We start from the raw sequence: 27,837 nt of genomic DNA, 5'->3' as shown, positions 1-27,837 counted from the left end.
GCACAGACCCCCATCTACATGTATACTTATGGCTTAGTTTGTCCTATTTCAGACAGTGCAGTAAGCATCAGAAAGTGTCAAATGGTTATAACAAAGTACCAGATGGCTTTTGTCAGGAAAATGTGCATAGTAAGGTTATCTTATACAAATCTGAAGTAGACATCCCAGAGGCAAAAGTGTCAGAAACTTTAGGAATTGACCTATCTTGGGCCATCCTCCATCTCTACATTTCAGCTGAACAATCTGAGACTTTCAGCTGTTGGTAAGACAATGAAGATGCTAATTTTCATTAATTTTAACTATGGCTAAGAATCATTTTTTTAAAGGTACAACAATGCAATGATTCTATTAAAATCTTTAAATCCTTAATTTTTAGAGATACTTATTGTAGTAGTTTCACATGAAATGATATACCTGAGATAGGCTTCAAAATATCTTGAGGTAGGAGGATTAGGGATATGGGTGCAGGTATAGTAAAACAAAATATGCCATAAATTAATATATATTGGCACTGAGTGAGTAGGTAAGTAGGTGAGTAGGTCAAGTTAAGGAGTATATGGTGGGGATGGAGTTCATTAAGAACAAGAAGTTCTTTTGCACTTCTGTATATGTTTGAAATTTTCCACAATAAAATTGTTTTAAATATCTATAATCTATCATCTGTCTGTAATTTTTAAAAAAGATACATACATACATGCATGCACATTTAGAAATATAACTAAAGATGTGTATGGCAGACAATGCAAGTATTCAAAAAGTCCTATTTCATTTACATAAACTTTAAAAAATCAGACAAGTTTAGTGCATTCACACATTCACTTATTTAATAAATATTTTAGAATATTTATAGTTTTTACTATGTGATAAGAAAATGCTGGGCATTGAATTGAAAGGTAAATGAGACACAGGAAAGCTTCTATGGAGGGACTTAGAGTTAATGAGGGAGACAGGCAAATAATTATGATCAAGTGCAGTACTAGAAATGACAGAGATAAACAGAGAGCTTCCTGGGAGACAGGGATCTGTGTGGATTATGGAAAGCTTCCAGAAGGAGGCCTGGGTCTTGTCAGAAGAATAAGCAGGAGTAAGCCAAGTGAAGAGGAAACATGAGCAGGTCATTTCAGGTAGGAGGAAGAGTGTGGATAAGGATGTCAGACTAGAAACATCAGGGACAACCTTTGTGTGCAGAGAACTAGATATAGTTCGGTGTTACAGGAACGTGAAGTGAAAGGCAAGAGGTGGTAAGATAGAATGTTAAGACAGTAGGCAGGGACCAAATCAAATGCATAGGCCATATTTAGAAGTTTGGATCTCTTTTTTTTATTTTTTATTTTTAGAAGTTTGGATCTTTTATAGACAATGTGGCATGATCTAATGTTTTAAGATTTTCTTTGGAGAGAAATGATACAGTTACATGGTTAGTGCTGTATTCTCTATGGATAGCTCTGATAACTACCAGGTAAATCTGTGGTTACTCTGACCCACCACCTGCCTTTATAAATAAAGCTTTATTGAAACACAGCCACATCCATGCATTTACTCGCTGTCTATGATGGTTTTCCCACTGTGAAGGCAGAGTTGTTGTGAAAGAGAGGAACATAAAGCAGATGAATGTAAATAAGCAGATGAATATAGAAACATGAGACCAGAAGAGTGGTTACAATGCTATTGCAATAGTCCAGGTGAGAGACGATGAGGGTTTTATGAGGGCAGGGGTGATGGGAATGGAAAGTAGTCGGTACATTTAAGTTAAGAGAGATTTAGAAAATAAAATCAGCCAAGTTAAGGGTCACTTGTAGACTTCTGGCATAGACTGAGAAGTTGATGCTAACGGAGAGAGAACATGGGAGAATGTTAAAATGGAAGGAAAGCTGATGAATTCAGTTTTGAATAAAGTGAGTCTAAAATATCCTACCCAGCTGACTTCATACCTCATTCATGAACCTCAGGGTCAAGGAGTTCTGAAGTTTGGGATTGGGATAGGATGGCTGTTGCAGTATGATAATTAAAAAATATTCAAAAAAAATTCAATGTTTTGTATTTTTAAGCTATGTGGAAGTATCCCTGAGTAAAAAAAAAAAGCCCCATCTCATCGTCCTCCCATGTAGCCTATTCCCCTGTAGACTCTAGGTAACATCAGAAACCTCTACTATGGCAACCTCTACTATGTACCCTTGGACTGAACAGTTCCTCAGTTCATTAACTCTCCCAGAAATGAAGTGGAAACTGTCTTGGCTTTGGGATGGGTTCACTGGTCACTGTCCTCCCCGCACTACCAGGATGGTGAGGCCCAGGCCATTGTCTTCTGTGTTTGGAAAAAAGGAAAATATTCAGTAAGAGACAAAGAGCATGCTCTCACATCAGTCATGCTTTTTTTTTTTTTCTTTTCTTCTCCTTTTTACTTGGGTTTAAATTCTGGCTGTATCATTAAGTGGCTTTGCAAAGCTACCTAATCTCTCCATGGCTCACTTTCCTTGTCTTTAGAATGAGGACAATAATAGCATCTATCTTAAGAGTAAATAAATTTAGGCAAATTACAGCATATAGCTTGGCACAGTCACCTAACAGGAGTTTATTGAATTGCTGTTATATAGTGAAGACCATACTAGGCACTGCAAGTACTGCGATAATAAAGCAGGAACAGTTTCTGCCCCTATAGAGATAACGGTGTAGCACTAAGCAGGTAATTGTACAGACCTTAAACAGGTAATCAAACAAATAACTATGAAATAGCAAGTTGAGGAAAGTGATATAAAGGAAATGAATCTAGGGCCCCTGACAGAGAATAGACAGTGTGTATGTGTTTGTGTGTGTGTGTGTATGTGTGTGTGTAGTGGGATGGGTGTTGGACCTACTAAGGCTGGTCAGACAGGAAAAACCTCTCAGGGTAATATTTAAATTCAGATGGCATAGAAGCCGTTATGTGGAATGGAAGTGATAAGATATCAGGTAGCTGGAAATGCTATGTGAGTGCACTAAATAAGTACTCAGAAATATTACAGAATTTGGTAGAACCGTGCAATTTTCAAGAGACTTTTTTTTTTTTAAAGATTTGTCTATAACTAATGCTAATCTTTTTATCATATTCAATAGCAGAATACTTAATCTAGTAACTTCTGGTCAAACAGTCAAAATGGCTGATTACTCTCATTTCAGAAACCTTTGAGTGAAACTCAGGATTTTGAATAGCTAATAAAAGATTTCTTTTGTGCACTTTTGTCTTGGGGTTGTGTCCAAACTCAAGGGGGTAAGGTATCCAGTTTTCAGACCCTAGCTATTCTCTAGCAGTTACTGAGATGGGACTTTGTCCTTTGCTTATGGAGCTTGATCCTTGATCCATCATCTTAGATGGCCATGTCTCACCAAGGCCTTTGGTCCCTCTGGAGCCTTTTTTTTTTTTTTTTTTAAGATTTTATTTATATTCATGAGATTCACAGAGAGGCAGAAACATAGGCAGAGGGAGAAGCAGGCTCCCTGTGAGGAGCCAGGTGTCGGACTTGATTCCAGGACCTCAGATCACCCCTGGGCTGAGACACTCAGGTACCCCCTCTGCAGCCTTTCTTATTCGGACTTCAAGACTGCTGCTGGCTACATGTTCAATCCTTCCCAGTCATTAAAAGATAAACTGACTGGGCCCTGCCTTCGGCTCAGGTCATGACCCTGGGGTTCCAGGATTGAGTCCCGCAACGGGCTTCCTGCAGGGAGCCTGCTTCTCCCTCTGCCTGTCTCTCTCTGTGTGTCTCTCATGAATAAATAAATAAATCTTTTAAAAAAAGATAAACTGAGACATACTAAATATTTTAAGAGTTTGAGCAAAACTTGATTCATATCAGGCAGCAATCTAGCATATAGAAAGGAGGTGCACAAAATAAAGGCTTTTATAGGCAGCAGAAAGCAGGAACAAGGAAACTCTTCTAGGCAAAAAAGCAGGTTAGTTTTTGCTGGGTTACTTTCCTTTAGGGGCTTGCAGGGGTCTGTCAGGAGCATTACCTAATTAGTGCTGATTAGGCAATTCCTGACTGACTGGTTTAAGATCCAAGCTTAGCCTGTAATTAAATCTCAGTTTGGTGACTTGGTGCTTAGCATAAAAAGTTCCATTTTGGACCTGTTTTCTTGTTTTTCACAGATTCATATGAGAGTTCTCTGGGGTTAGGAAGGACCTAGGAGGGGGCCCTAAGTTTCATCTATCCAGACAACTCACTCTGTTACGGGTATTTATCCCTCCAGCATCAGCCTGGAAAATTTTCAAGAGGCTAGAGGTCTTTTGGAGCTATATATATCCTTGAGAGTCAAATGAAGGTCTCACCCTAACTCTGTTTAGACTTTACAATTTTAGCCCTGAGGCCTTGAGGCTAGGACACACTCCTCCCCGCCCCCCAGCAATAAAGTGAAAGCCTTGGCTTTCAAGATTTTAGTCTCCATTCTGCATTTCAAGCACTTATTTTAAAATTCAAATGCTAAGAAATTGCTTGTTTATTTTCTGAACTCATTTCAGTGTCTTTATAAAGCAATAGGATTCAGGAGCACCTGGGTAGCTTAGTGGGTGAAGCATCTGACTCCTGATTTTGGCTCAGGCCATGATATCAGAGTCCTGAGATTAAGCCCCAAAAGAGCTCTGCACTCAGTGGGGGAGTCTCTCTCTCCCTCTCTCAAATCTTAAAAAAGAAAGCAATAGGGTTCATCCTAAATGTCTACTATTGTTACCTAAATTGGTGTAAAAAGGAATTACTAACTAGGAAAACCATCCATTTCAATTTCAAAAATGGTATCATTCTGAATACTTAAGCATTATTAGCATATTCAAAGAACTTTTAACTAGTTCCTCCTTAGATTTATGTGGTGACATCATCTCAGTACAGCTGACTCTTGAACAACATGGGAGTTGGGGTACAACAACCTCCCTCCTCCACAGTTGAAAATAGGTGTATAACTTTTGACTCCCCCCAAACTTAACTACTAATAGCCTACTGTTGACCAGAAGCCTCACCATAACATAGTCAATTAATATATATTTTGTGTGTTATATGCATTATATACTGTATTCTTTACATTATATACATTATACATTCTTTACATTATATACATTATACATTATATACTGTATATACTGTATTCTTACAATAAAGTAAACCAGAGAAAAAAATGTTATTAAAAAAATCATAAGAACAAGAAATTACATTTACAGTTCTGTAAAAAAATGTCCATGTGTAAGTGGACCCATGTGGTTCAAATCTGTGTTGTTCAAGGGTCAATGGTATTTCTAACTTTCCAACTCCCTCTCCCATTGATAGAAACCAAGCTGTGACATTTATTATCTTCTCTGCCCTATGTACACCTACCATCCAGGAACACTTCAACAGCCTAGATACTTCACTCTCAGAATTCTTTCACTTCCTTTCTGCTGATTTTTCACTAGTTACTTATGGAGCTGCTCTCAAGACCAACTTAGAAATCCTGCCTTGGTCCTGCCAGCTTTCTTATGCCTTTCCTCTCATGGTGCTAGTCTTTCAACCTCATAATTCTAGTCCAGAATGACCTCTTAATTTCCTTCTCCCTTAGTAAGTCCCTCATGCCTTAATTTCTTTCCCTCTCCAAATTGGATTCCATTGGTTTAGTGGCATTCTCGTGTGTTAAAGGAAAAATCCAACAATCATAAATTTTGAAAAGATCATATCACCTTTATGCAGTGATTTATGAGTTGGGCAGCATCCAGTCTAGCAGGATAGAAAGCTCTGAAGGGGGGGCACCTGGGTGGCTATGTTGATTAAGCAGCTAACTCTTGATTTCAGCTCAGGTCATGATCTCAGGGTTGTGAGATTGAGCTCATGTTGCAAAGGGAAGTCTTGAGTCTGGTGAGGAATTGTGCTGAGCAGGCAAGTGCTGATTGGTTGACCTAGGCATGCCTTTTCTGGGAGAGCCAAGCATAGACACTTAGGTAAGTTTTGGTCGGCTGACATGGGGACTTAGCATGCATGACTCCATGTCAGGCTTACTGTAGATATTTTAACACATCTCCACCCTGCCTTCATATAACCGTGCCATCTGACACCTCTGTAGATTTATATTTTCAGACCTCAGCTCTGTCTCTGTTTTTCTCTCCCTTTTCCTTTCCTTTTCCCTGTCTTTTTTCTATCAGACTGTAGGCTACTTGAGAGCATACCTGTGTCTTATGCTTCTGAATCTTTAATATCTGATACTATTCTTAATATTCTTAGTATTGATCCCCTGATGCTTATTGAATAAATGCATGAAGAATAATGTGTATTTGTAAAATAAATTGCAACATTTTATATCAATGTACTCCTTCTTCAGTCATTCATATTGACTAAATACAATAATTCAAAATGATTGAATAGAAAATATGAAGCTATTTTAGGTTTAAAATATTTTTAAAATATAAGAAAAATTGAGTTAGCATATTTTATAGTTAATTCTAGTTCTCAAAAATTTCATTTTTAGGATATGCATACCCATATTTCTATTTATGAGAAATATCGGATTGCTACAAACTGTCTTTTAGATAAACTTATGGCAGTATACTTTACATAAAGTAAAATGCACTCATTATACGTATACAGTTCAATGGGTTTTTTTTTTTTTTTTTTTTTTTTTAGTTCAATGGGTTTTGACACAGGTACACACCCAGGTGACCACCACTAAGAGTAAAGATATAGCACATTCCATCATCCCAAAAACTTCCTTTGTATTTCTTTTCAGTCATTCCCAATCCATCTTCCCATGTCCCCCAACCCCAGATAACCACTGAATTGCTTTCTATCGCTATAGCTTCTTAGCCTTTTCCGGAATTTCACATAAATGGAATCATACAGTATGTACTCTATTATGTCTGGCTTCTTTTGCTCAGTATGTTTTTGAGATATATCATATTATTATCTCTGTATGCCCACAGTTTGTGCATCCATACAATGTTGATGGACTTAGAGGTTATTTTCACTTTGTGGCTATGATAAATAAAGCTATTGTCAATGTTCATACATACATCTTTGTGTAGACACAGTTTTCATTTCTCTTAGATAGCCACGTAGGAGTGGAATGGATAGACCAGTCCCAGGGTAAGTATATATTTAAGGTTATAAGAAACTATGAAAATGTTTTCCAAAGTGTCTGTAACATTTTACATTCTTACCAGCAATATAGGAGAGTTCTAGTTGCTCCATATCTCATCAACATTTGGCATTACCAGTCTTTTTCACTTTCCCCATTCTCCTAGGTATGTAATAATACCTCACTGTGGTTTAAATTTATATTTCTCTGATGACTAATTGTATTGAGAAGTCTTCATATGCATATTGGCCATTAGTAATACATTCCTCTTATGAGGCGCCTATTTAAACATTTTGGCAAGTTTTAGATGGGTTGTTGTCTTATTGAGTTGCAAGATATATGAATATAGATGTCAGATAAACATATTAACATATTATAAATATTTTCCCCTAGTCTGTAACTTGCATTTTTATTTTCTTAGCAGCGGTTTTCAGATAGACGATAACTTTGATTTTGATGAAGTCCCATTCATCAATTATTTTCTTTTATGATTTATGCTTCTGTTTTCATCTAGGAAATTTTTTCCTATTCTACAGTTGCAAAGGATATCTCTTATGCCACAAGCTGATTTTTATTTTTTTAAATTTTATTATTTTTTAAAAGATTTTATTTATTCATGAGAGACACACAGAGGCAGAGACACAGGCAGAAGGAGAAGCAGGCTCCCTGTGGGGAACCCAATGCAGAACTCGATCCCAGGACCCCGGGATCACAGCCTGAGCCAAAGGCACAGACGCTCAACCACTGAGCCACCCAGGTACCCCACAAACTGATTCTTAAAATAGGTTAAAAAGTAACCAGAGTCAGCATTTCTACGTTCTTAGCTACCATGCTCTAAAAAATAATTCTTCTCTGATACCAAAATCCCTGTGTAGTGTAGTAGGACTCTGCTAATTCTGAACTGAGCCTTTGAATAGAGATGCAGTGCGTGCTTTAAGCAATTGTTTAAAAAACTAATAAGTGTTTCTTTCTTTTTAAAATATTATTAAAAAAATAAAATATTTATTATTGAAATATAGTTGACATACAATGTTAAATTAATTTTAGGTATACAACACAGTGATTTGACAATTCTGTACATTACTCAGTGCTCACTACTATTAGTATAGTCATGATGTGTTACCATATCTTATTACAATATTATTGACTATATGCCCTATGCCATATTTTTCATCTCCCTGACTTATTTATTTTGTAACTGAAACTTTGTACCTCTCAATTCCCTTCACCTATTTTGCTCATCCCACTCCATGCCCCTTTGGCAACTACCGGTCTGTTCTCTGTATTTATGAGTCTTTTTCTGTTTTCTGTTTGTTCATTTGTTTTGCTTTTGAAATTCAACATGCACATGAAATCATTTGGATTTCTCTGACTTATTTCACTTAGCATAATATTCTCTAGGGTCATGGCTCTTGTCACAAATGGCTAGATTTCTTTCTTTTTTATGGCTGAGCAATAAAGTTATTAAGTATTTCTAAAGGTAATGATTAAATTTATTCCCAAACATACAGCCCAAGTGAGCCAGATATAAGAAGAGCACTCAATTTGGACTGTATTGAGGATCTAATCTTTGTCATTATACTTTTAAAAAGTTTGTTATTGTTTATTTTTCTTGTTTTGTTGAAAAGTCTTTTTTGACTCTCTCATTATGCCAGTTTTTCTGTCTTTAGTGTCTTTCTTCCTTTATATATATGCTTAGTAGGAAACTCTGTTTTGATTTCCTGCCACTTTTCTTTCCCCTTCTCATGTCCCTTTCCTATCTTTTACTTTTCTCTTCACCTCTTCTTTCCAGATATTTTTTTCTCATTGATTTTTCCCTCCTGCAATTGACTTAGTGTGGAATTTATCCATTTTATTTATTTATTTTTATTATTATTTTTGGAGGGGTGGAGAGAAGGGGGAGAGAGAGACAGATAATCTAAACTCAGTGTGGAGCCTGACCTAGGGCTTGAACTCACAACCCTCAGATCATGACCTGTAATCGAGAGTTGAGTGCTTTAATAGACTGAGCCACCTAGGTGCCCTGACTTAGTATGCACTTATATATAAACAGATAGATTTTTACATTCAGAACTTGTTGAATAAGATTTATATCATCTATTTACAATTTTGAAGTTCAACATTGAGTTGCATACTTTGTGCTTCTTTTTAAAAACCAAACTGGTTTTAATTTGAATGTTCTGCTCAACTGATTCTTCCTCTTCCTCTCCCATCATCTAGTAAAAACAACTGTGTGTATGTGTGTGTGTAACTACGGAGAACTTTTTGTACAAAAATAGACATGGATACATAGTGCTTTGGTGGGGAAAAAAGGTCTCAAACAACGTTAGATTTTTTTCCCAGGAAAATATTCATTGTGCATAAGCACACAATAAAATTTTAACTATTCTAATTTCCTTTTTCCAATAGAGAAGTTTTGCTGATATTTCCCTTAAAAAATACAGCTTGTTATAGTACCTTTTAAAGCATCTCACAGGATTCATAAACTGCTTCACAAAATGCAAGTCTACAGAGACACTGTCCTATGTTTTAAGCCTGTAAAATTCTTAAAAATTTTCCATTTCTTTTCTTACAGCAGTATAGTTATTAATTTTATTTTCCCTTCCCTTTTATTCCATCTTCTATCTTCTGTTTTTTTGTTCAATGTATGCCATTTCCCTCTCTAGATGTATTTTTACCTCGCTTTCTTTAAGTCTTTACAGATTGGATAACATAAAGATTAGTTTTTCAATGTCTTCTTCCTCATTCAGTTTTTCTCTTTTCATGTCTATGCCACATCCTCTCATTCCTTTTATTATTATTATTATTCCTGCTTATTTCACTTCTACAGGCTTCCCTTAGGCCCAATTCAATATCTTAGAAGAAAAGAGTTCTTTTCCAGCACTTCATTTCTGTAATCATTTGAAACCTACAAGCCATTTGGAAAAAAATTATGTTTTAATGCTTCATAATGAAAATTCTTCTTTTCAATCTATTTCAACTGTCCTCAGAGATACTAAAAATTGTTTGAAATTATATTTGGTTGAATAATTCATTACAATGAGTATGGAATGGGAAGAATCAGGGTATGGCTAGAGCCAAGGTGAGCTGCAAATAATGCAAACAGTGGAAATATTTCAAGATGGGTTTTCAAAATTCTTCTACTTTTTAAAGCTCAAAGAATGAGTAGAATAAAGTAATGTTAGAGAGAATAGATGAGAACTTGGGGGGAAATCCGAGAGTTATAGCTCTGTCTATTGTAATTTCTTTAGCATCTCTAATGTTTATATGTCACATTAATTTTTATAAATCACTACTTCATAATGTGACCATGTTTATTTTTGTATAAAATATTCTCCCAAGTTTCCAATTAAAATAGTTGATTCTATTAGGTGACTTTTTTTTTTTTTAAATGTGCCTTCTAGTTCATCTAGCACCTTGGTCAAGTATCCATAGGTAGAAGGGCCCAGTTTGATAAGCTCAGCATGAGAGCAGGAAAGTTGGGACATCTAGTTCAACCTGTTCACTGTCTTGCTTCCTATCAGTATTCCCATCATTCACTGGAAATGATGGTACTAGAATGAGGTAGATGGTCGAGGTGGAGGTGGTGGCTGCCTCTCTGATAGATGGCTACGTAAAAATGCAGTGAATTGTTTGGCTAGAGAATGAGTTGCCTTAAGTGGAGGTGTTTATTTTTTTTATTTTTTATTTTTATTTTATTTATTTATTTTTTTAAGTGGAGGTGTTTAAACAGAGACACAATGAGGCTATATTGGGAACTTAAGCCTCAGTTGTTGAATAAGACTGTTTCTATCAAGAAATCTGGCTTTTATGGTAGAAAAAGGAAATTTTTATTTTCCTATGAGACAGTCTGTTATTAAATTGACCATATACACTAAGATATAAAAAATCTAGTAGTTTTATTAGGGTACTTAAACCAACAGAATAAAAACTCCAGTAGTAGCAAAAATTGGAGATAATATTCTTGAATATAAAATTTACTGATAAAATATTTATAAATAAAAATGTATTAAGTGCTTGGGTTTTACTGGGAATAATATTAATTGCTCTTATGAAAATATAAACAAGCAAAAACTGAATTGGGAGTATATTGTCCTTTGGCTAAGCAGCCATAATGTGTTGGGTAGAGAAAATGAAGAGTTCACTGGGGACAAAAGGGCAGAGAACAGCTCAGAAAGGCTGAGAAGTTTTTTCTTCTGTCCTTGACCTGTTGCACTGGTTTTTACTGGATCATATTACCTGCTACTGCCACAGCAAGCTAATCAAAGGTGCTCTTGGGACCATTTTCAGGCCTTCTTTATTTCTACTACTGTCTTGGCTTCTGTGTAGCTTGGGAGTCTATGGGAATACGTCTGTATTCATTCCTTATTTAACATTAAGAAAGACATGCTCTGAGGTTAGAGGTGGTATAAATTGTTTCTCTCTTTTAAAATGCTGATACAAGGGCAGCCCCTGTGGCGCATAGGTTTGGCGCCGCCTGCAGCCCGGGGTGTGATCCTGGAGGCCCGGGATCTAGTCCCACGTCGGGCTCCCTGCGTGCAGCCTGCTTCTCTCTCTGCCTGTGTCTCTGCCTCTCTCTCTCTCTGTGTCTCTATGAATAAATAAATAAAATCTTAAAAAAAATAAAAATAAAATGCTGATACATCTAATACCTTGCTACTCAAAATATAGTCTATGGACCAGTAGGATTCTGCAGCCTGGACATCATCTGGGAGCATGTTAGAAATGCAGAATCTCAGAATCTCTCTCTTCCACCCTGATCTCCGGAATCATAATCTGCATTTTAAGGAATCTCCACGGAATTTATATGCACGTTAATATTTGAGAAGTAATGATTTAACATATTTAGTTCCCATTCCTGTAGGGTGTCATCTATTCCCAGTGTGTCAGCAATTTCCTGGAAAGGGTTTAATTGGGGCTGTGTTCTCTCTTAATTAATCTGTTAATACATTATCACATTTAATCCCCACAAAAAACCTTCACAATACCTTAATCCTTATATTGCAGATGAGACAGTTAAGTAACTTGTCGAAGGTCACACAGCTAATAAATGGTGGAGATGCTCTACTTGAGTCTGACTTGTTCTCAAATCTTTTTTTTCCTACGCCACACTGCTTTCTCTTGAACTTAATCATTATTAACTGTTTATGCATTAAGAGAATAAAACCCATAAAAAATTAAAGGTTTTAAAGAGAGCTTTTAAAGAGGACTTTCAATCATTCAAAGATTATTTCAAAGACTGTATCATGTTTCTGGTGATAAAGCAAAGAAGACAGAATGAAGTGCCATTGGTCCCTAGTTTTTGGTGTAATTTGGGGGAAGTGAGAGGACTGTACCTTGTCATGCACATTCCTTGTCCTGCCCATCAGCTGACCTGCATCTTGTTGCTGCTGAGGCAGGTTCCATCTGTTTAAGGCTGTGTTGAGCCAGGTGCTAAGAGCAGTACTGATTGTATTATGTTGAGGCTGCCCATATGCCTCCACACAAACTGTAGTTCAAGAGCTGTAAAACTGTTTGCATTCTAAATCCATCAGATGGCTTTGAACAAAACCAGTGCCAATAAGGCTATTTGAATGCTTTATATTTGGCAAAAGAGTGGAGAAATTATGGCCACCAACCAAATTATTCGGAAATATTGTATTTTCAGAATAGCTATATTTTCCAGGGAGAGGTGCAAGTGAAGAAACCCCATAAAATACTGGAGATGGCCCAGGTCACCTTTTGTTCTTGCAAAACTCCAGCTGCAAAAACAGAGAATAAAATCTAAAGTAACTGACATATGCTTTGAGACTGGAGGATCCTGTGTCACCTTAGCTCTGGGCTTGTAACCCAGATGGACTTGTTTCAAGCTGGCAAACATCTACTCTGTGCTATCCACACTACACAAACGTTTGTTCTTGGAACTAGATAATGATTTAAAAATGAGCAGTGAATTAGAAGCATGAAGTGAGTGTGGGACATGTCCCAGTAACTTTAGAACTCTGCCTGTATGGGGGGGGGGGTGCAGTTTTCAGTTGGATCAAGGTAGGGGAAGCACTGTTTCTTAGTCAGTCTCGGCGATTCTCACAACCGAAGGGGACTCTGTTGGCTCAGAGCGTGTAAGCTTGTCTCAGAGCGAAGACATATCTCACTGTGGTCTCTTTCTTGTGCATTGGCCAGCCTTGCTTTCAACTAAAATGATAACCTCGAGGACCTCCAAGTTTAAGAGCTCTCAGAGGGGACTGGCCGCCTTAGGGCGGGGCCTGATGGGGCGCCCTCCTCACGTGCTCCAGTCACCCCGTCCTTCCCTCTAGCTCTCTTCCTGACGTTAGCAAAGACTGAGTTCGAGAGAGGAGCCCCAAGGGCTCATTTACTTGGAGGCCCCACCCCTCTATTCAGAGTCACTCAATCCGGAGAACTCAGAGTCGTCCTCAAGAGTAAAGTTCTTTGAGTTATTTATATATATATATTACAAAAGGGCAAACTCATCCTAAATGTCAGTCCGATATCCACGGAGGCGAGAGACAGCAGGTAATTAGAAGCAATTAGTCGTCCCCCTGCCGGGAAGCCAGGCAATTACCTTTTTCTCTCTTCCTCTTCCGTCCTTCCTTCTCCCGTGGAAGCGATAGAAGTGTTTTGCTCCCCAAGCAGCAGCGTGCGCCGAGCTGGCACGGGAATGAGGGATGCACCGAGCGGGATTCGGTCTCCTCCTCCCGCCGCCGCGGTAGCCGCGGGCAGAGCAGTGCATTGTGGAGGCCGAGCGCGCCGCGGCGGCTGGAGCTGCGGCCCCGGGACCGCGCCCGGGGAGCTGTCCGAGGTGCTGACCAGCCCGGCGCACGCCCGCGCGCCCCTCTGCCAAGGACCCCAAGTCCTGGCCTTCCTCCCACCCTTCCGTCTGCGGGTCTCTGCTCCTCGCCTAGGGGCGGAGCGGCTGGAGGAAATCATGGTGTTCGCTCCAGGTATCCCAGCACCTTGCTTTTTCACCAGGTGTCCAGGCGGGGAGCGGGGAAGAGAAGGGAGAGCATAGAGGGAGAAAAGGCCTTTACCTCGCCTCCCATCCGCGCGTTTGGGAGTTACTGTCTGTAAGCTAGGGGCGGGAGAGTGCCTCTGTGCGGAGTCGTCCCCCCTCTCCCCAGTCCCGTCCCATCTGTCCTCTAACCATCCCCAGCAGCAGTCCCGTCGCTGCTCTAGCCGCCTGGTCCCTCCACATCCTATCCGAGCTCAGGGACCTTGAGAACTGGGACCTTTGCCAGACACACAGGCGCCTACGTGGGCTGGAGAGTGGAGAGATCCGGCCAGGAGTCGTGGGCTTCAGGATACTTCGGTGGGAATCTTCTTCCCTGCCACTTCCCCCTCTGAAAAAGCGGCAGAGTGACCCGGTCCCTCCCGATGTCCTGAGGAAAGAAGTGGGGAAGCCCACGGGACTGGGACGAAGGGCAGAAGAGTGTTACTCCTCAAGGAATTAGACCTGAAACTCTGGCTGGAGGCTGCAGCGCGGAGGCTGCTACTGCGGCGCCGGCGCCGCTGGCTGTTGCAGTGTCTTTTTGGAGCTGGCGGTGAAGGACTTTGGTCCCTTTGCTGCTATCTCTGGCTACAACTTGGCGAAGAGTCAGATTTGCCTGTGGTTGCTTGGCTTACTGGTGTGTGTGTGTGTGTGTGTGTGTGTGTGTGTGTGTATTTGAGTGATGGGTGTGTAAATTGAGCAGCGGGGGAGTGGGGGGGAGCATGGTCACTGTTAACCTACGAAGCTGTTTCTAGGGGGTAAATACAATATCTTTCTCTCAAGTTCCAGGCTCTGCTTTCATAAAAGACTGCTGTGGGGGAAAAAGGGGAGTATGGAAAAGAGTAGAGGGGATGAAAACTTAAGTTTGTTATGGTTCTTTCCCTTGAAAGGTTCTTTTGCATTTGCTATAGCCATTGGACCTCAGATAGCTGGGGAGGAAGAGTGTAATGCAATTTTAAAAGGGAAGAATTGAGTCTGGGTTTCAAAACAATTCAAACAGCAAGACTTAACATCCCCCGGGATGTCAGCTGAGGCAGGAGTGAGTTTCTGTCAGTTCTAACACTCACCACAAGGCAGTGACTCAGAGGATGACTTAGAGGAAAGTCCAGAGGCCCTTCTGCTGACCATCCCAAATAATTCAAGGCAAGGGGAAGTCCTTTTGTACAGTGAAGGGCATTCAATCAACACAGGATCTGTGAAGTTGAAAAACAACAGTTCTTTGTTACATTTATAAACTGCTTACTTACCACTTTATAAAGCACTTTTATGCCATTATTTCATATGATCTTCAAATTATCCTCTGAGGTAAGCAATATCATTTCCCTTTTACTAGCCCCAGGAGGCTAATTTCAGGTAGTCTTGCCAGCCTCAGCTGGAGTTTTCTGAATCCTCTGAATCTCTTTTTTCCTATACCTTCCTATACCTATCTGCTTGACAAAATGCCTTTTCAGTTTCCGGGATAGCTGCTTTTTGGTCCAGGCTCAGATGTATCCAAAGGGAATTGTCCTTCACTTCTGAGGTGAGGATGGGCTAGCGTTGTCCCCAGTTAGTGTTGTTGGGTGAAATCAACTAGGCATTTTCTAAAGGCATGATTGTGAGTGAAAGACTGTGTAATGAGTAGTGAGTAATTCCTGGAGTGGATTGAGCTGACTTAAGCAGACTACTGCTTGGACCGGACATTAGTTTTCCATTTTTCTTCTAAGTTTTGTGTTAGTTTTTCATTCCCTGAAAGGAAAGTAGAAGTTATTCATAACTGTCAGAGAAGGCATAAATTGTCCTGGATAGGATACGTTACAGAAACCTGTGGGGAAACACTTTTTGGGTCATTTCTTCAATTTTGACTTTCTCTTAAAAATTATAAGCATTTTGGGGCAATAAGAATAGAGTGCTTAAAGTATTGTGTCAGCTTACCTTTTCATTTACAGATCACATATCTTCCAACACATATAGTGATATTATTCTATTTTTTAAAGATTTTATTTATTTATTCATGAGACACACACACACACACACACACACAAAAGCAGGCTCCCTGCAGGGAACCCTAGTGGGACTTGATCCCAGGTCTCCAGGGTCACACCCTGGGCTGAAGGCGGCGCTAAACCCCTGAGCCACCCGGGCTGCCCATTTTGATATTATTCTAAGTATTTTTTTTAATTTTTATTTATTTATGATAGTCACAGAGAGAGAGAGAGAGAGAGAGAGAGGCAGAGACTCAGGCAGAGGGAGAAGCAGGCTTCATGCACCGGGAGCCCGATGTGGGATTCGATCCCGGGTCTCCAGGATCGCGCCCTGGGCCAAAGGCAGGCGCCAAACTGCTGCGCCACCCAGGGATCCCCATTTTGATATTATTCTAAAAGAATACTGAAACAATCAATTGTTTTTGAACTCTGCCAGATTTTCATCATTACTGTCTCATTTCTAGGACTATTGCTTTTCTAAATCTCTATAATCAGAGATACAGCTGTTTTGTACTAGTCAAGGCAAATATTCCCCCCCCCCTCCATTTTCTCTAAGCCCACCCCGGAAGGGAGAGAACAGAGGCATGTGCTATCATTATTCCAAAATTAGTAAAGTAAATTAAAGTAATAATCCCAAATGAATATAATAATAAATTAATATCGAGCTGTCCATAAAATTGGGTCAGTGTGTACTGTGCCCTCCTAAACCCATTGTAGCTCTTTGGATTTTAGCAAAGGGAAGCAAGAACCCTGAGCTTTACTTCTGGCTTTGCCTCTGCGATTGACTTGCCTTGAATGATTCTACTGCTCTTTGGTTACCTTAAAGGCAAAGGTAAAAAGTGACAGAGATTCAGGAAGCAAATTTCAGCCCAGAAGTACAATGTAATGAGGGAGAAATGATTGGGAATCTATATGACTGTAGTTAGGATTCACTCTTTTTTTTTTTTTTTTTGTTTTATTTTATTTTTTTTATTTTTTTTATTGGTGTTCAATTTACTAACATACAGAATAACACCCAGTGCCCGTCACCCATTCACTCCCACCCCCCGCCCTCCTCCCCTTCTACCGCCCCTAGTTCGTTTCCCAGAGTTAGCAGTCTTTACGTTCTGTCTCCCTTTCTGATATTTCCCACACATTTCTTCTCCCTTCCCTTATTTTCCCTTTCACTATTATTTATATTCCCCAAATGAATGAGAACATATAATGTTTGTCCTTCTCCGACTGACTTACTTCACTCAGCATAATACCCTCCAGTTCCATCCACGTTGAAGCAAATGGTGGGTATTTGTCATTTCTAATAGCTGAGTAATATTCCATTGTATACATAAACCACATCTTCTTTATCCATTCATCTTTCGTTGGACACCGAGGCTCCTTCCACAGTTTGGCTATCGTGGCCATTGCTGCTATAAACATCGGGGTGCAGGTGTCCCGGCGTTTCATTGCATTTGTATCTTTGGGGTAAATCCCCAACAGTGCAATTGCTGGGTCGTAGGGCAGGTCTATTTTTAACTGTTTGAGGAACCTCCACACAGTTTTCCAGAGTGGCTGCACCAGTTCACATTCCCACCAACAGTGTAAGAGGGTTCCCTTTTCTCCGCATCCTCTCCAACATTTGTTGTTTCCTGCCTTGTTAATTTTCCCCATTCTCACTGGTGTGAGGTGGTATCTCATTGTAGTTTTGATTTGTATTTCCCTGATGGCAAGTGATGCAGAGCATTTTCTCATATGCATGTTGGCCATGTCTATGTCTTCCTCTGTGAGATTTCTGTTCATGTCTTTTGCCCATTTCATGATTGGATTGTTTGTTTCTTTGGTGTTGAGTTTAATAAGTTCTTTATAGATCTTGGAAACTAGCCCTTTATCTGATATGTCATTTGCAAATATCTTCTCCCATTCTGTAGGTTGTCTTTGAGTTTTGTTGACTGTATCCTTTGCTGTGCAAAAGCTTCTTATCTTGATGAAGTCCCAATAGTTCATTTTTGCTTTTGTTTCTTTTGCCTTCGTGGATGTATCTTGCAAGAAGTTACTATGGCCGAGTTCAAAAAGGGTGTTGCCTGTGTTCTTCTCTAGGATTTTGATGGAATCTTGTCTCACATTTAGATCTTTCATCCATTTTGAGTTTATCTTTGTGTATGGTGAAAGAGAGTGGTCTAGTTTCATTCTTCTGCATGTGGATGTCCAATTTTCCCAGCACCATTTATTGAAGAGACTGTCTTTCTTCCAATGGATAGTCTTTCCTCCTTTATCGAATATTAGTTGCCCATAAAGTTCAGGGTCCACTTCTGGATTCTCTATTCTGTTCCACTGATCTATGTGTCTGTTTTTGTGCCAGTACCACACTGTCTTGATGACCACAGCTTTGTAGTACAACCTGAAATCTGGCATTGTGATGCCCCCAGATATGGTTTTCTTTTTTAAAATTCCCCTGGCTATTCGGGGTCTTTTCTGATTCCACACAAATCTTAAAATAATTTGTTCTAACTCTCTGAAGAAAGTCCATGGTATTTTGATAGGGATTGCATTAAACGTGTATATTGCCCTGGGTAACATTGACATTTTCACAATATTAATTCTGCCAATCCATGAGCATGGAATATTTTTCCATCTCTTTGTGTCTTCCTCAATTTCTTTCAGAAGTGTTCTATAGTTTTGAGGGTATAGATCCTTTACACCTTTGGTGAGGTTTATTCCTAGGTATCTTATGCTTTTGGGTGCAATTGTAAATGGGATTGACTCCTTAATTTCTCTTTCTTCAGTCTCATTGTTAGTGTATAGAAATGCCACTGACTTCTGGGCATTGATTTTGTATCCTGCCACGCTACCGAATTGCTGTATGAGTTCCAGCAATCTTGGGGTGGAGACTTTTGGGTTTTCTATGTAGAGTATCATGTCATCGGCGAAGAGGGAGAGTTTGACTTCTTCTTTGCCAATTTGAATGCCTTTAATGTCTTTTTGTTGTCTGATTGCTGAGGCTAGGACTTCCAGTACTATGTTGAATAGCAGTGGTGAGAGTGGACATCCCTGTCTTGTTCCTGATCTTAGGGGAAAGGCTCCCAGTGCTTCCCCATTGAGAATGATATTTGCTGTGGGCTTTTCATAGATGGCTTTTAAGATGTCGAGGAATGTTCCCTCTATCCCTACACTCTGAAGAGTTTTGATCAGGAATGGATGCTGTATTTTGTCAAATGCTTTCTCTGCATCCAATGAGAGGATCATATGGTTCTTGGTTTTTCTCTTGCTGATATGATGAATCACATTGATTGTTTTACGGGTGTTGAACCAGCCTTGTGTCCCAGGGATAAATCCTACTTGGTCATGGTGAATAATTTTCTTAATGTACTGTTGGATCCTATTGGCCAGTATCTTGTTGAGAATTTTTGCATCCATGTTCATCAGGGATATTGGTCTGTAATTCTCCTTTTTGGCGGGGTCTTTGTCTGGCTTTGGAATTAAGGTGATGCTCGCTTCATAGAACGAATTTGGAAGTACTCCATCTCTTTCTATCTTTCCAAACAGCTTTAGGAGAATAGGTATGATTTCTTCTTTAAACGTTTGATAAAATTCTCCTGGGAAGCCATCTGGCCCTGGACTCTTGTGTCTTGGGAGGTTTTTGATGACTGCTTCAATTTCCTCCCTGGTTATTGGCCTGTTCAGGTTTTCTATTTCTTCCTGTTCCAGTTTTGGTAGTTTGTGGCTTTCCAGGAATGCGTCCATTTCTTCTAGATTGCCTAATTTATTGGCGTATAGCTGTTCATAATATGTTTTTAAAATCGTTTGTATTTCCTTGGTGTTGGTAGTGATCTCTCCTTTCTCATTCATGATTTTATTAATTTGAGTCTTCTCTCTCTTCTTTTTAATAAGGCTGGCTAATGGTTTATCTATCTTATTAATTCTTTCAAAGAACCAACTCCTGGTTCTGTTGATCTGTTCCACAGTTCTTCTGGTCTCGATTTCGTTGAGTTCTGCTCGAATCTTTATTAGCTCCCTTCTTCTCTTGGGTGTAGGATCTATTTGCTGTTTTTTCTCTAGCTCCTTTATGTGTAAGGTTAGCTTTTGTATTTGAGTTCTTTCCCGTTTTTGAATGGATGCTTGTATTGCGATGTATTTCCCCCTTAGGACTGCTTTTGCTGCATCCCAAAGATTTTGAACGGTTGTATCTTCATTCTCATTAGTTTCCATGAATCTTTTTAATTCTTCCTTAATTTCCTGGTTGACCCTTTTATCTTTTAGCAGGATGGTCCTTAACCTCCATGTGTTTGAGGTCCTTCCAAACTTCTTGTTGTGATTCAGTTCTAATTTCAAGGCATTATGGTCCGAGAATATGCAGGGGACAATCCCAATCTTTTGGTATCGGTTCAGACCCGATTTGTGACCCAATATGTGGTCTATTCTGGAGAAAGTTCCATGTGCGCTTGAGAAGAATGTGTATTCAGTTGAGTTTGGATGTAAAGTTCTGTAGATATCTGTGAAATCCATCTGGTCCAGTGTATCATTTAAAGCTCTCGTTTCTTTGGAGATGTTTTGCTGAGAAGACCTATCGAGTATAGAAAGAGCTAGATTGAAGTCACCAAGTATAAGTGTATTATTATCTAAGTATTTCTTCACTTTGGTTAATAATTGATTTATATATTTGGCAGCTCCCACATTCGGAGCATATATATTGAGGATTGTTAAGTCCTCTTGTTGAATAGATCCTTTAAGTATGATATAGTGTCCCTCTTCATCTCTCACTACAGTCTTTGGGGTAAATTTTAGTTTATCTGATATAAGGATGGCTACCCCTGCTTTCTTTTGAGGACCATTCGAATGGTAAATGGTTCTCCAACCTTTTATTTTCAGGCTGTAGGTGTCCTTCTGTCTAAAATGAGTCTCTTGTAGACAGCAAATAGATGGGTCCTGCTTTTTTATCCAGTCTGAAACCCTGCGCCTTTTGATGGGGTCATTAAGCCCGTTCACATTCAGAGTTACTATTGAGAGATATGAGTTTAGTGTCATCATGATATCTATTCAGTCTTTGTTTTTGTGGACTGTTCCACTGAACTTCTTCTTAAAGGGGAATTTTAAGAGGCCCCCTTAAAATTTCTTGCAGAGCTGGTTTGGAGGTCACATATTCTTTCAGTTCCTGCCTGTCTTGGAAGCTCTTTATCTCTCCTTCCATTTTGAATGAGAGCCTTGCTGGATAAAGTATTCTTGGTTGCATGTTCTTCTCATTTAGGACCCTGAATATATCCTGCCAGCCCTTTCTGGCCTGCCAGGTCTCTGTGGAGAGGTCTGCTGTTACCCTAATACTCCTCCCCATAAAAGTCAGGGATTTCTTGTCTCTTGCTGCTTTAAGGATCTTCTCCTTATCTTTGGAATTTGCAAGCTTCACAATTAAATGTCGAGGTGTTGAACGGTTTTTATTGATTTTAGGGGGGGATCTCTCTATTTCCTGGATCTGAATGCCTGTTTCCCGTCCCAGATTAGGAAAGTTTTCAGCTAGAATTTGTTCAAATACATATTCTGGCCCTCTGTCCCTTTCGGCGCCCTCGGGAACCCCAATTAAACGTAGGTTTTTCTTCCTCAGGCTGTCGTTTATTTCCCTTAATCTATCTTCATGGTCTTTTAATTGTTTGTCTCTTTTTTCCTCAGTTTCCCTCTTTGCTATCAACTTGTCTTCTAGGTCACTCACTCGTTCTTCCACCTCGTTAACCCTCGTCGTTAGGACTTCTAGTTTGGATTGCATCTCATTCAATTGATTTTTAATTTCTGCCTGATTAGCTCTAAATTCTGCAGTCATGAAGTCTCTTGAGTCCTTTATACTTTTTTCTAGAGCCACCAGTAGGTGTATAATAGTGCTTCTGAATTGGCTTTCTGACATTGAATTGTAATCCAGATTTTGTAACTCTGTGGGAGAGAGGACTGTTTCTGATTCTTTCTTTTGAGGTGAGGTTTTCCTTCTAGTCATTTTGCTCAGTGCAGAGTGGCCAAAAGCAAGTTGTATTGGGAAAAAGAGAAAAAGAGAGGAGAGAAAGAAGGAAAGAAAAGAGAAAGAGAAAAAAAAAGGGAAGAAAAAGAAAAAAAAAACGAAAAAAAAAAGAAGAAAAAGAAAGAAAAAGAAAGGAGAAAAAAAAGGGGGTGGGGGAAGGAAACAAATCAAAAAGCAAAACAAAACAAAAACAAAAACAAAAACAAACAAACAAAAAAAGAACCACCGGGGAGTATCTTCTGATTCTGTGTACTTTAAGTCCCTTGGCTTCTCCTGGAAGTTGTCCGTCTAGCTGGTGTTCTGGGGGAGGGGCCTGTTGTGCTGATTTTCAGGTGTTAGCAGTTGGGGGAGCTGCTGTGCCCCTGCCTGGTGCAGGGCTCGGTGGGGGTTGTTTACCCCGTAAGGCCGCAGGAGGAACAGCCCCAGTGGCGGGGCAGCTCTGGAGCCCTGGATTCAGCTCCGGCAGGAACTCCGTCTGCAGGGCCTGGAGGCTCCGGGGCGGGGCCGCTGATCTGCTCAGCTGGGGCAGGAGCGTCCTTGCTGTCCTGGGCCCTCCCGGCCTCTGCCTGTCCCGGGGGAGGCGGGATCCTGGGCTGTGTCCCGGCGCCCTGTGCTCCGGAGCCTGCGCTGTTGGATTCGCGCTCCCGGGCCGCGCAGCCCCCTCCGCGGAGCCGCCGCCCAAGTCCCTCCGAGCTGCTCCTGGAACCGCGCAGCCCCCTCTGCACGGAGCCTCTTCCTCTGCCCGAGACCCTCCGAGCTGCTCCCGGGGCGGCGCAGCCCCCTCCGTGGAGCCGCTGCCCGAGCCCCTTCAGCTGCTCCGGGTCCGGCCGGGTCCCGCCGTGCGCGCTGCAGCCCTTAGGGAGCTCGGCGCACTCTCCTGGGCGCGCAGTTGCTGTTACTGTCCCCGGGAGCCCGAGGGCATCCCCGCCCTCCTGGGTCCTGCTCCAACTCTCCGCGAGCCCCTTTCCGCCCGGGAAGGTCGGTGCAGCTCCTGCGTCTCCGGGACGGGGCTCTCCTGTCCTGGGGACACTCGCCCCGGCCTCAGCCCGGCTCCTCGCGGGGCCCCTCCCCCTTGGAGGCCTTTGTTTCTTTCTTTTTCCCCCGTCTTCCTACCTTGATAGAAGCGCGAACTCTTCTCACTGTAGCATTCCAGCTGGTCTCTCTTTAAATCTCAGGCCGAATTCATAGATTTTCAGGATAATTTGAAGGTTTTCTAGGTAGTTTGGTGGAGACAGGTGATTTGGAGACCCTACTCATCCGCCATCTTGCTCCTCCCCCTCAGGATTCACTCTTATTACATGGTATAAAACAACCTTGCATTCTCTTATTTCAATTAGTCTACAGAATATAAGGAATATGGTTCAAGTTGGGCAGGGTTTTTGAGTGGTTTCTCAGCTTACATAGGGCAGACAACTCAATTCTGTACTTTTCCTCCTTCTTATACCATTCATAGACTTTTAATTTTATGCATTTAATATTTAAACTCCTTAATAGTAAGGGACTATGACTACTAATTATTTAAGGATTCAGTTATCTAAAACCTATCATGCATTTCTTCTTCTCTCTAAAGGAATGATGTAAAATTAATAACAGTTAAATGAGGAATAAAGTATAAATATATTAATTCCTCTGTAAGTACCATCTATCCCTACATATAGGTTAAACCAAGCTGAGGCACATGGCTGAGGTGAAAAACAAACTGAGGCCCCTTGCTTTTCTTAAATCTCTTATCTATTCCTCCTCCTTCATTTCCCCAAAACTGAAGATGGAATCTTTGTAGAGCAATGTGAGAAGATTAAGAAGCATATCAACGGTTCCAAAGGAAAGAGGATAAAACAACAGATATGGAAAAATTTTTTGGCTCTGGTGCATAATACTTAACTGACCCAGGTTACTTAGTCTGTGGCTCTGAAAAAGCTTCCTTTTGAGAGGAAAAAAAGTTTTGGGATATCTGGATTTTATATATGGTACTTCTGTTTTTGTGGAGGAAAATCAAGGCATTATTACCAATTTTTGGACAAAGTCAAAGTAGAAGAAAGGAGGAAAACCACTGGGTATTGGTGTTGAAAGTGAAAAAGTATAGAAGAAAATTTCAGGATATTTCTTGGCCTGTTCCAGGATGAGAAAGGGTATGTTCACAGATTCAAGTGTTTTTTCAGTGCCCTGGTTTCATCCAAGGAATTCCAGATTCTAAACAATCAGATTAGCAACTCCTCCCTTGAGGAAGAGCTAATAAAAAATAGACTGTGAGGTATAAAGTGAGAACAGAATTTTCCTTATCCCTGGGCCATTCCACATATCCTCGAATGACTGGTATATACTTCAAGAATTAATGTACTTCTTTTTGTGGATGGATCTAAGATATACTTGACTTGTTTGAATTGCCTTCAAGTAAGATGTATTGTCAAGAAAAAGATCTTTTTTCTCTTGTACATGAATTAGACAAGATATGATAACAAGGATTTCGAGGTGAGATAAAAATGGTATAATTGCAAGCAATTGAATAGCCAGCTTCTTGACTTCTAAGATTACTTTGAATAACATTTAGCAACAGTAGCTCTAAGAGAGTTATAAAAATATCTAAGAAAATATTTAGTGCAAGGTAGTTATAGCTTTTGCTTATTTATGTAAACCTCTTAACCAGTTCTTGAGAGATAAATGAATAAATAAATTATATGACAGACAGACTGTCTTAACTCTGAGGTTTGCCATCTGCAAACTGGGCAGCTATTTATTAGCATAAATATTTTTTTACTTTTATTACTTTATAATTTTAAAAAGCTTACATACAGTTAAATGGACAGGTTGGCTTTCCGATATGTTGTGAATTATAGGTTAAGTTTTTTTTTTCATGTGAATATTCAATTATTCTAATACCATCTGTTGGCAAGACAATATTTCTCTGTTGAATTACCTTTGTAACTTATTAAAAGTTAACTGGCTATATTACTGTAGGTCTATTTCTGGACTCTATTTCATTCATCTATATATCTGTCCTTTCACTAATATCAGCCCATCTTGCTTACTATAGCTTTATAGTAAGTCTTGAAATTAAGTAGTGGAATCCTTCAATTTTGTTTTTCTCTTTCAAAATTATTTTAGCTGTAGTAGTTCCTTTGACTTTCCATATAAATTTTAGAATCAGTGGCGTGTGGGTGGCAAAGTCAGTTAAGCATCTGCCTTTGCCTCAAGTCATGATCCCAGGATCCTAGTATCAACCTGAAGCATTGTGTGTCTGTGGAGTCCTTGCTCAGTGAGGAGTCTGCTTCTCCCTTTGCCCCTCACCCTGTTTGTGCTTGCACATGCATGCTCTCTCTCTCTTTCTCAAATAAACAAGCAAACAAACAAAATCTTTTACAAAAAATTTTTAAAAGTTTGAATCAGCTTGCCTGTATCTACATAAAATGAAATCGATCATAATAGATTTCTATCTATTTCAAATCTATCATAAAATGATCAGTTTGTGGAGAATTAATATCTTAAATATGCTGAGTCTCCAGTCCACGAACGTGATTGGTCTCTTCATTTATTTAGCTTTTCCTTGATTTCTCTTATCAGTATTTTGTAGGTTTTAGCACAGAGATTGTATGTATGTTTTGATAGGTTTATACCTAAATATATTTTTGAGAAAAGATACTCTGTCATTAAAAATTTTCAATTTCTGAAAGTTCATTACTATATAGAAATATAGTTGGGTATCTTATGTTGACCTTGTTTCCTATGATCTTGCTTACCTCTCTTATTAGTTGTAGGAGTTATATTGTAGATTTCTTAGGAGGTTTTTTTTTTTAAAGATTATTTATTTATTTATTTATTTATTTATTTATTTATTTATTTGACAGAAAGATAGAGAGTGCGAGCGCACAAGCAGGAGGAGCTGCAGAGGGAGAGGGAGAAGCAGACTCCTCCCACCAAGCAGGGAGCCGGATGGGGGGCTCCATCCCAGGACCTTGGGATCATGACCTGAGCCTAGGGCAGATGCTTAACCAACTAAACCACCCAGGCATCCCTCTTAGGAGTTTTTATTTAGGCAATCATGTTGTCTGTAAATAAGGACCATTTCATTTCTTTTCCAGTTTTATGCCTTTTTGCATTGGGTAAAACACTAGCATATTGTTAAATAAAAGTATTTAGAGTGGACATTCCTTTTTTATTTTGTTTTTTAAGATTTTATTTGTTTCTTTATTTCTTTATTTATGAGAGAGAGAGAGAGAGAGAGGCAGAGACACAGGCAGAGGGAGAAGCAGGCTCCATGCAGGGAGCCCGATGTGGGACTCGATCCCTTGTCTCCAGGATCACACCCCAGGCTGAAGGCAGCGCTAAACTGCTAAGCTACCGGGGTTGCCCTAAAGTGGACATTCTTGATTTATTATTATTTTTTAAAGACTTTATTTATTTATTCATAGAGACACACAGAGAGAGAGAGGCAGAGACACAGGCGGGAAAACATGTAATCTTTTACCATTAGGTATGTTGTTAGCCATAGAACTTTTCATAGATGCTCTTTATTAGATTGAGGAAGTTCCTTTCTATTCCAAGTTTGCTGTGAACTTTTATCATCAAAAGACATTGAATATCATCAAATTTTTTTTCTGCTTCTAATGATATGATAATGTTGGTTTTCTTTTTTTGAGTGTTAATATGATGGGTTACAATGGTTTTCAAATGTTGAACAAGCCTTACATTTCTGAATAACACTCATTTGGTTTTGGTGTATTATTCTTTTCATGTGCTGAAGGATTCAATTTGTTAATATTTTTTTAAGGATTTTTTTGTTCTGTGTTCATGAGATATATTGCTCTGTAGTTTGCTTTTCACACACTATCTTTATCTGTTTTTTTTTTAAAGATTTTATTTATTTATTCATGAGAGACAAAGAGAGAGAGAGAGGCAGAGACACAAGCAGAGGGAGAAGCAGGCTCCATGCAGGGAGCCCGATGTGGGACTCGATCCCCAGTCTCCAGGATCACACCCTGGGCTGCAGGGGGCACCAAACCGCTGCGCCACCGGGGCTGCCCCTTTATCTGGTTTTGATATTAGTGTAATGCGTAATGCTATCCTTATAAATATGCTAAATATTTCTGCTGATGATTTTTTTCCAAAGAGATGATGTAGCCTGGTATAATTTCTTCCTTAAATGAATCATCACTCACTGAGGAGGGAGACCATGTGTGCCTAGAATTTTCTTTGTGGGAAACTCTTTAAACATGAATTCAATATCTTTAATAGATGCAAGACTATTCTGTTAGTTTTGAGTTAGTTTTGGTAGTTTTTATAGTAATTGGTCCATTTTATCTAATTTACTGTTTTTATGTGAACAAACTTGTAATACTCTCTTATTAACTGTTCAGTATGTGTAGGATTTATAGTGATGGCTTCCTTTCATTCCTGATACTGGTAATTTGTGGCTTCTTTATTTATTATTTATTTATTTATTATTTTTGTCAGTTTGGCTGCAAGTTTGTTCATTTTTTAAAATTTTTTCAAAGAAACATCTTTTTGATTTCATTGATATTCTGTATTGTTTTTCCTGTTTTCAATGTCATTGATTTCTGCTCTTTATTATTTCCTTCTTTCTACTGGCTTTAACCTTATTTTGCCCTTCTTTTTGTAGACTTAAAATTAAACTGAGATTGTTTGTTTTAGATTTTTCTTTCTTCTGATATAGACAGCACTATAAATTCCCATCTAAGTGTGTCTTTAGCATATTTTACAACTTTTAATATTGTATTTTTATTTTCATTCAGGTACAAAATATTTTGTAATTTCTCTTGATACCTTCTCTTTTCCCCCATGGATTATTTAGAAGTATGTTGCTTAGTTTCCAGTTACTTGGGAATCCCCTACATATCTTCCTG

The 27,837-nt window shown here is 39.5% G+C and overlaps 1 protein-coding gene across 4 annotated transcripts in view; it reads left to right on the top strand.

Moving 5' to 3' along the window:
- The window catches only part of AKAIN1 (A-kinase anchor inhibitor 1), a 90,471-nt gene that overhangs the window by 20,544 nt on the left and 42,090 nt on the right, over positions 1–27,837 (top strand). Inside the window, exon 1 of one of the 4 annotated variants that reach the window (XM_025429405.3) lies at positions 13,372–13,575. The exons of 2 other annotated variants lie outside the window; for them this stretch is intronic. In XM_025429405.3, coding sequence (XP_025285190.1) covers positions 13,539–13,575 — 37 coding nt within the window. In that variant the 5' untranslated portion in view covers positions 13,372–13,538. Of the gene's footprint in view, positions 1–13,371; positions 13,576–13,686; positions 14,004–27,837 lie in introns of those variants that run through there. One more of the 4 variants, XM_025429403.3, reaches the window with a different exon arrangement.

This window comes from Canis lupus, chromosome 7 (assembly GCF_003254725.2).
Source record: "Canis lupus dingo isolate Sandy chromosome 7, ASM325472v2, whole genome shotgun sequence".
NCBI classification, from domain to species: domain Eukaryota; kingdom Metazoa; phylum Chordata; class Mammalia; order Carnivora; family Canidae; genus Canis; species Canis lupus.
Note: the sequence above shows the minus strand (reverse complement) of the source record. Positions and strands in the feature narration are given on the sequence as shown.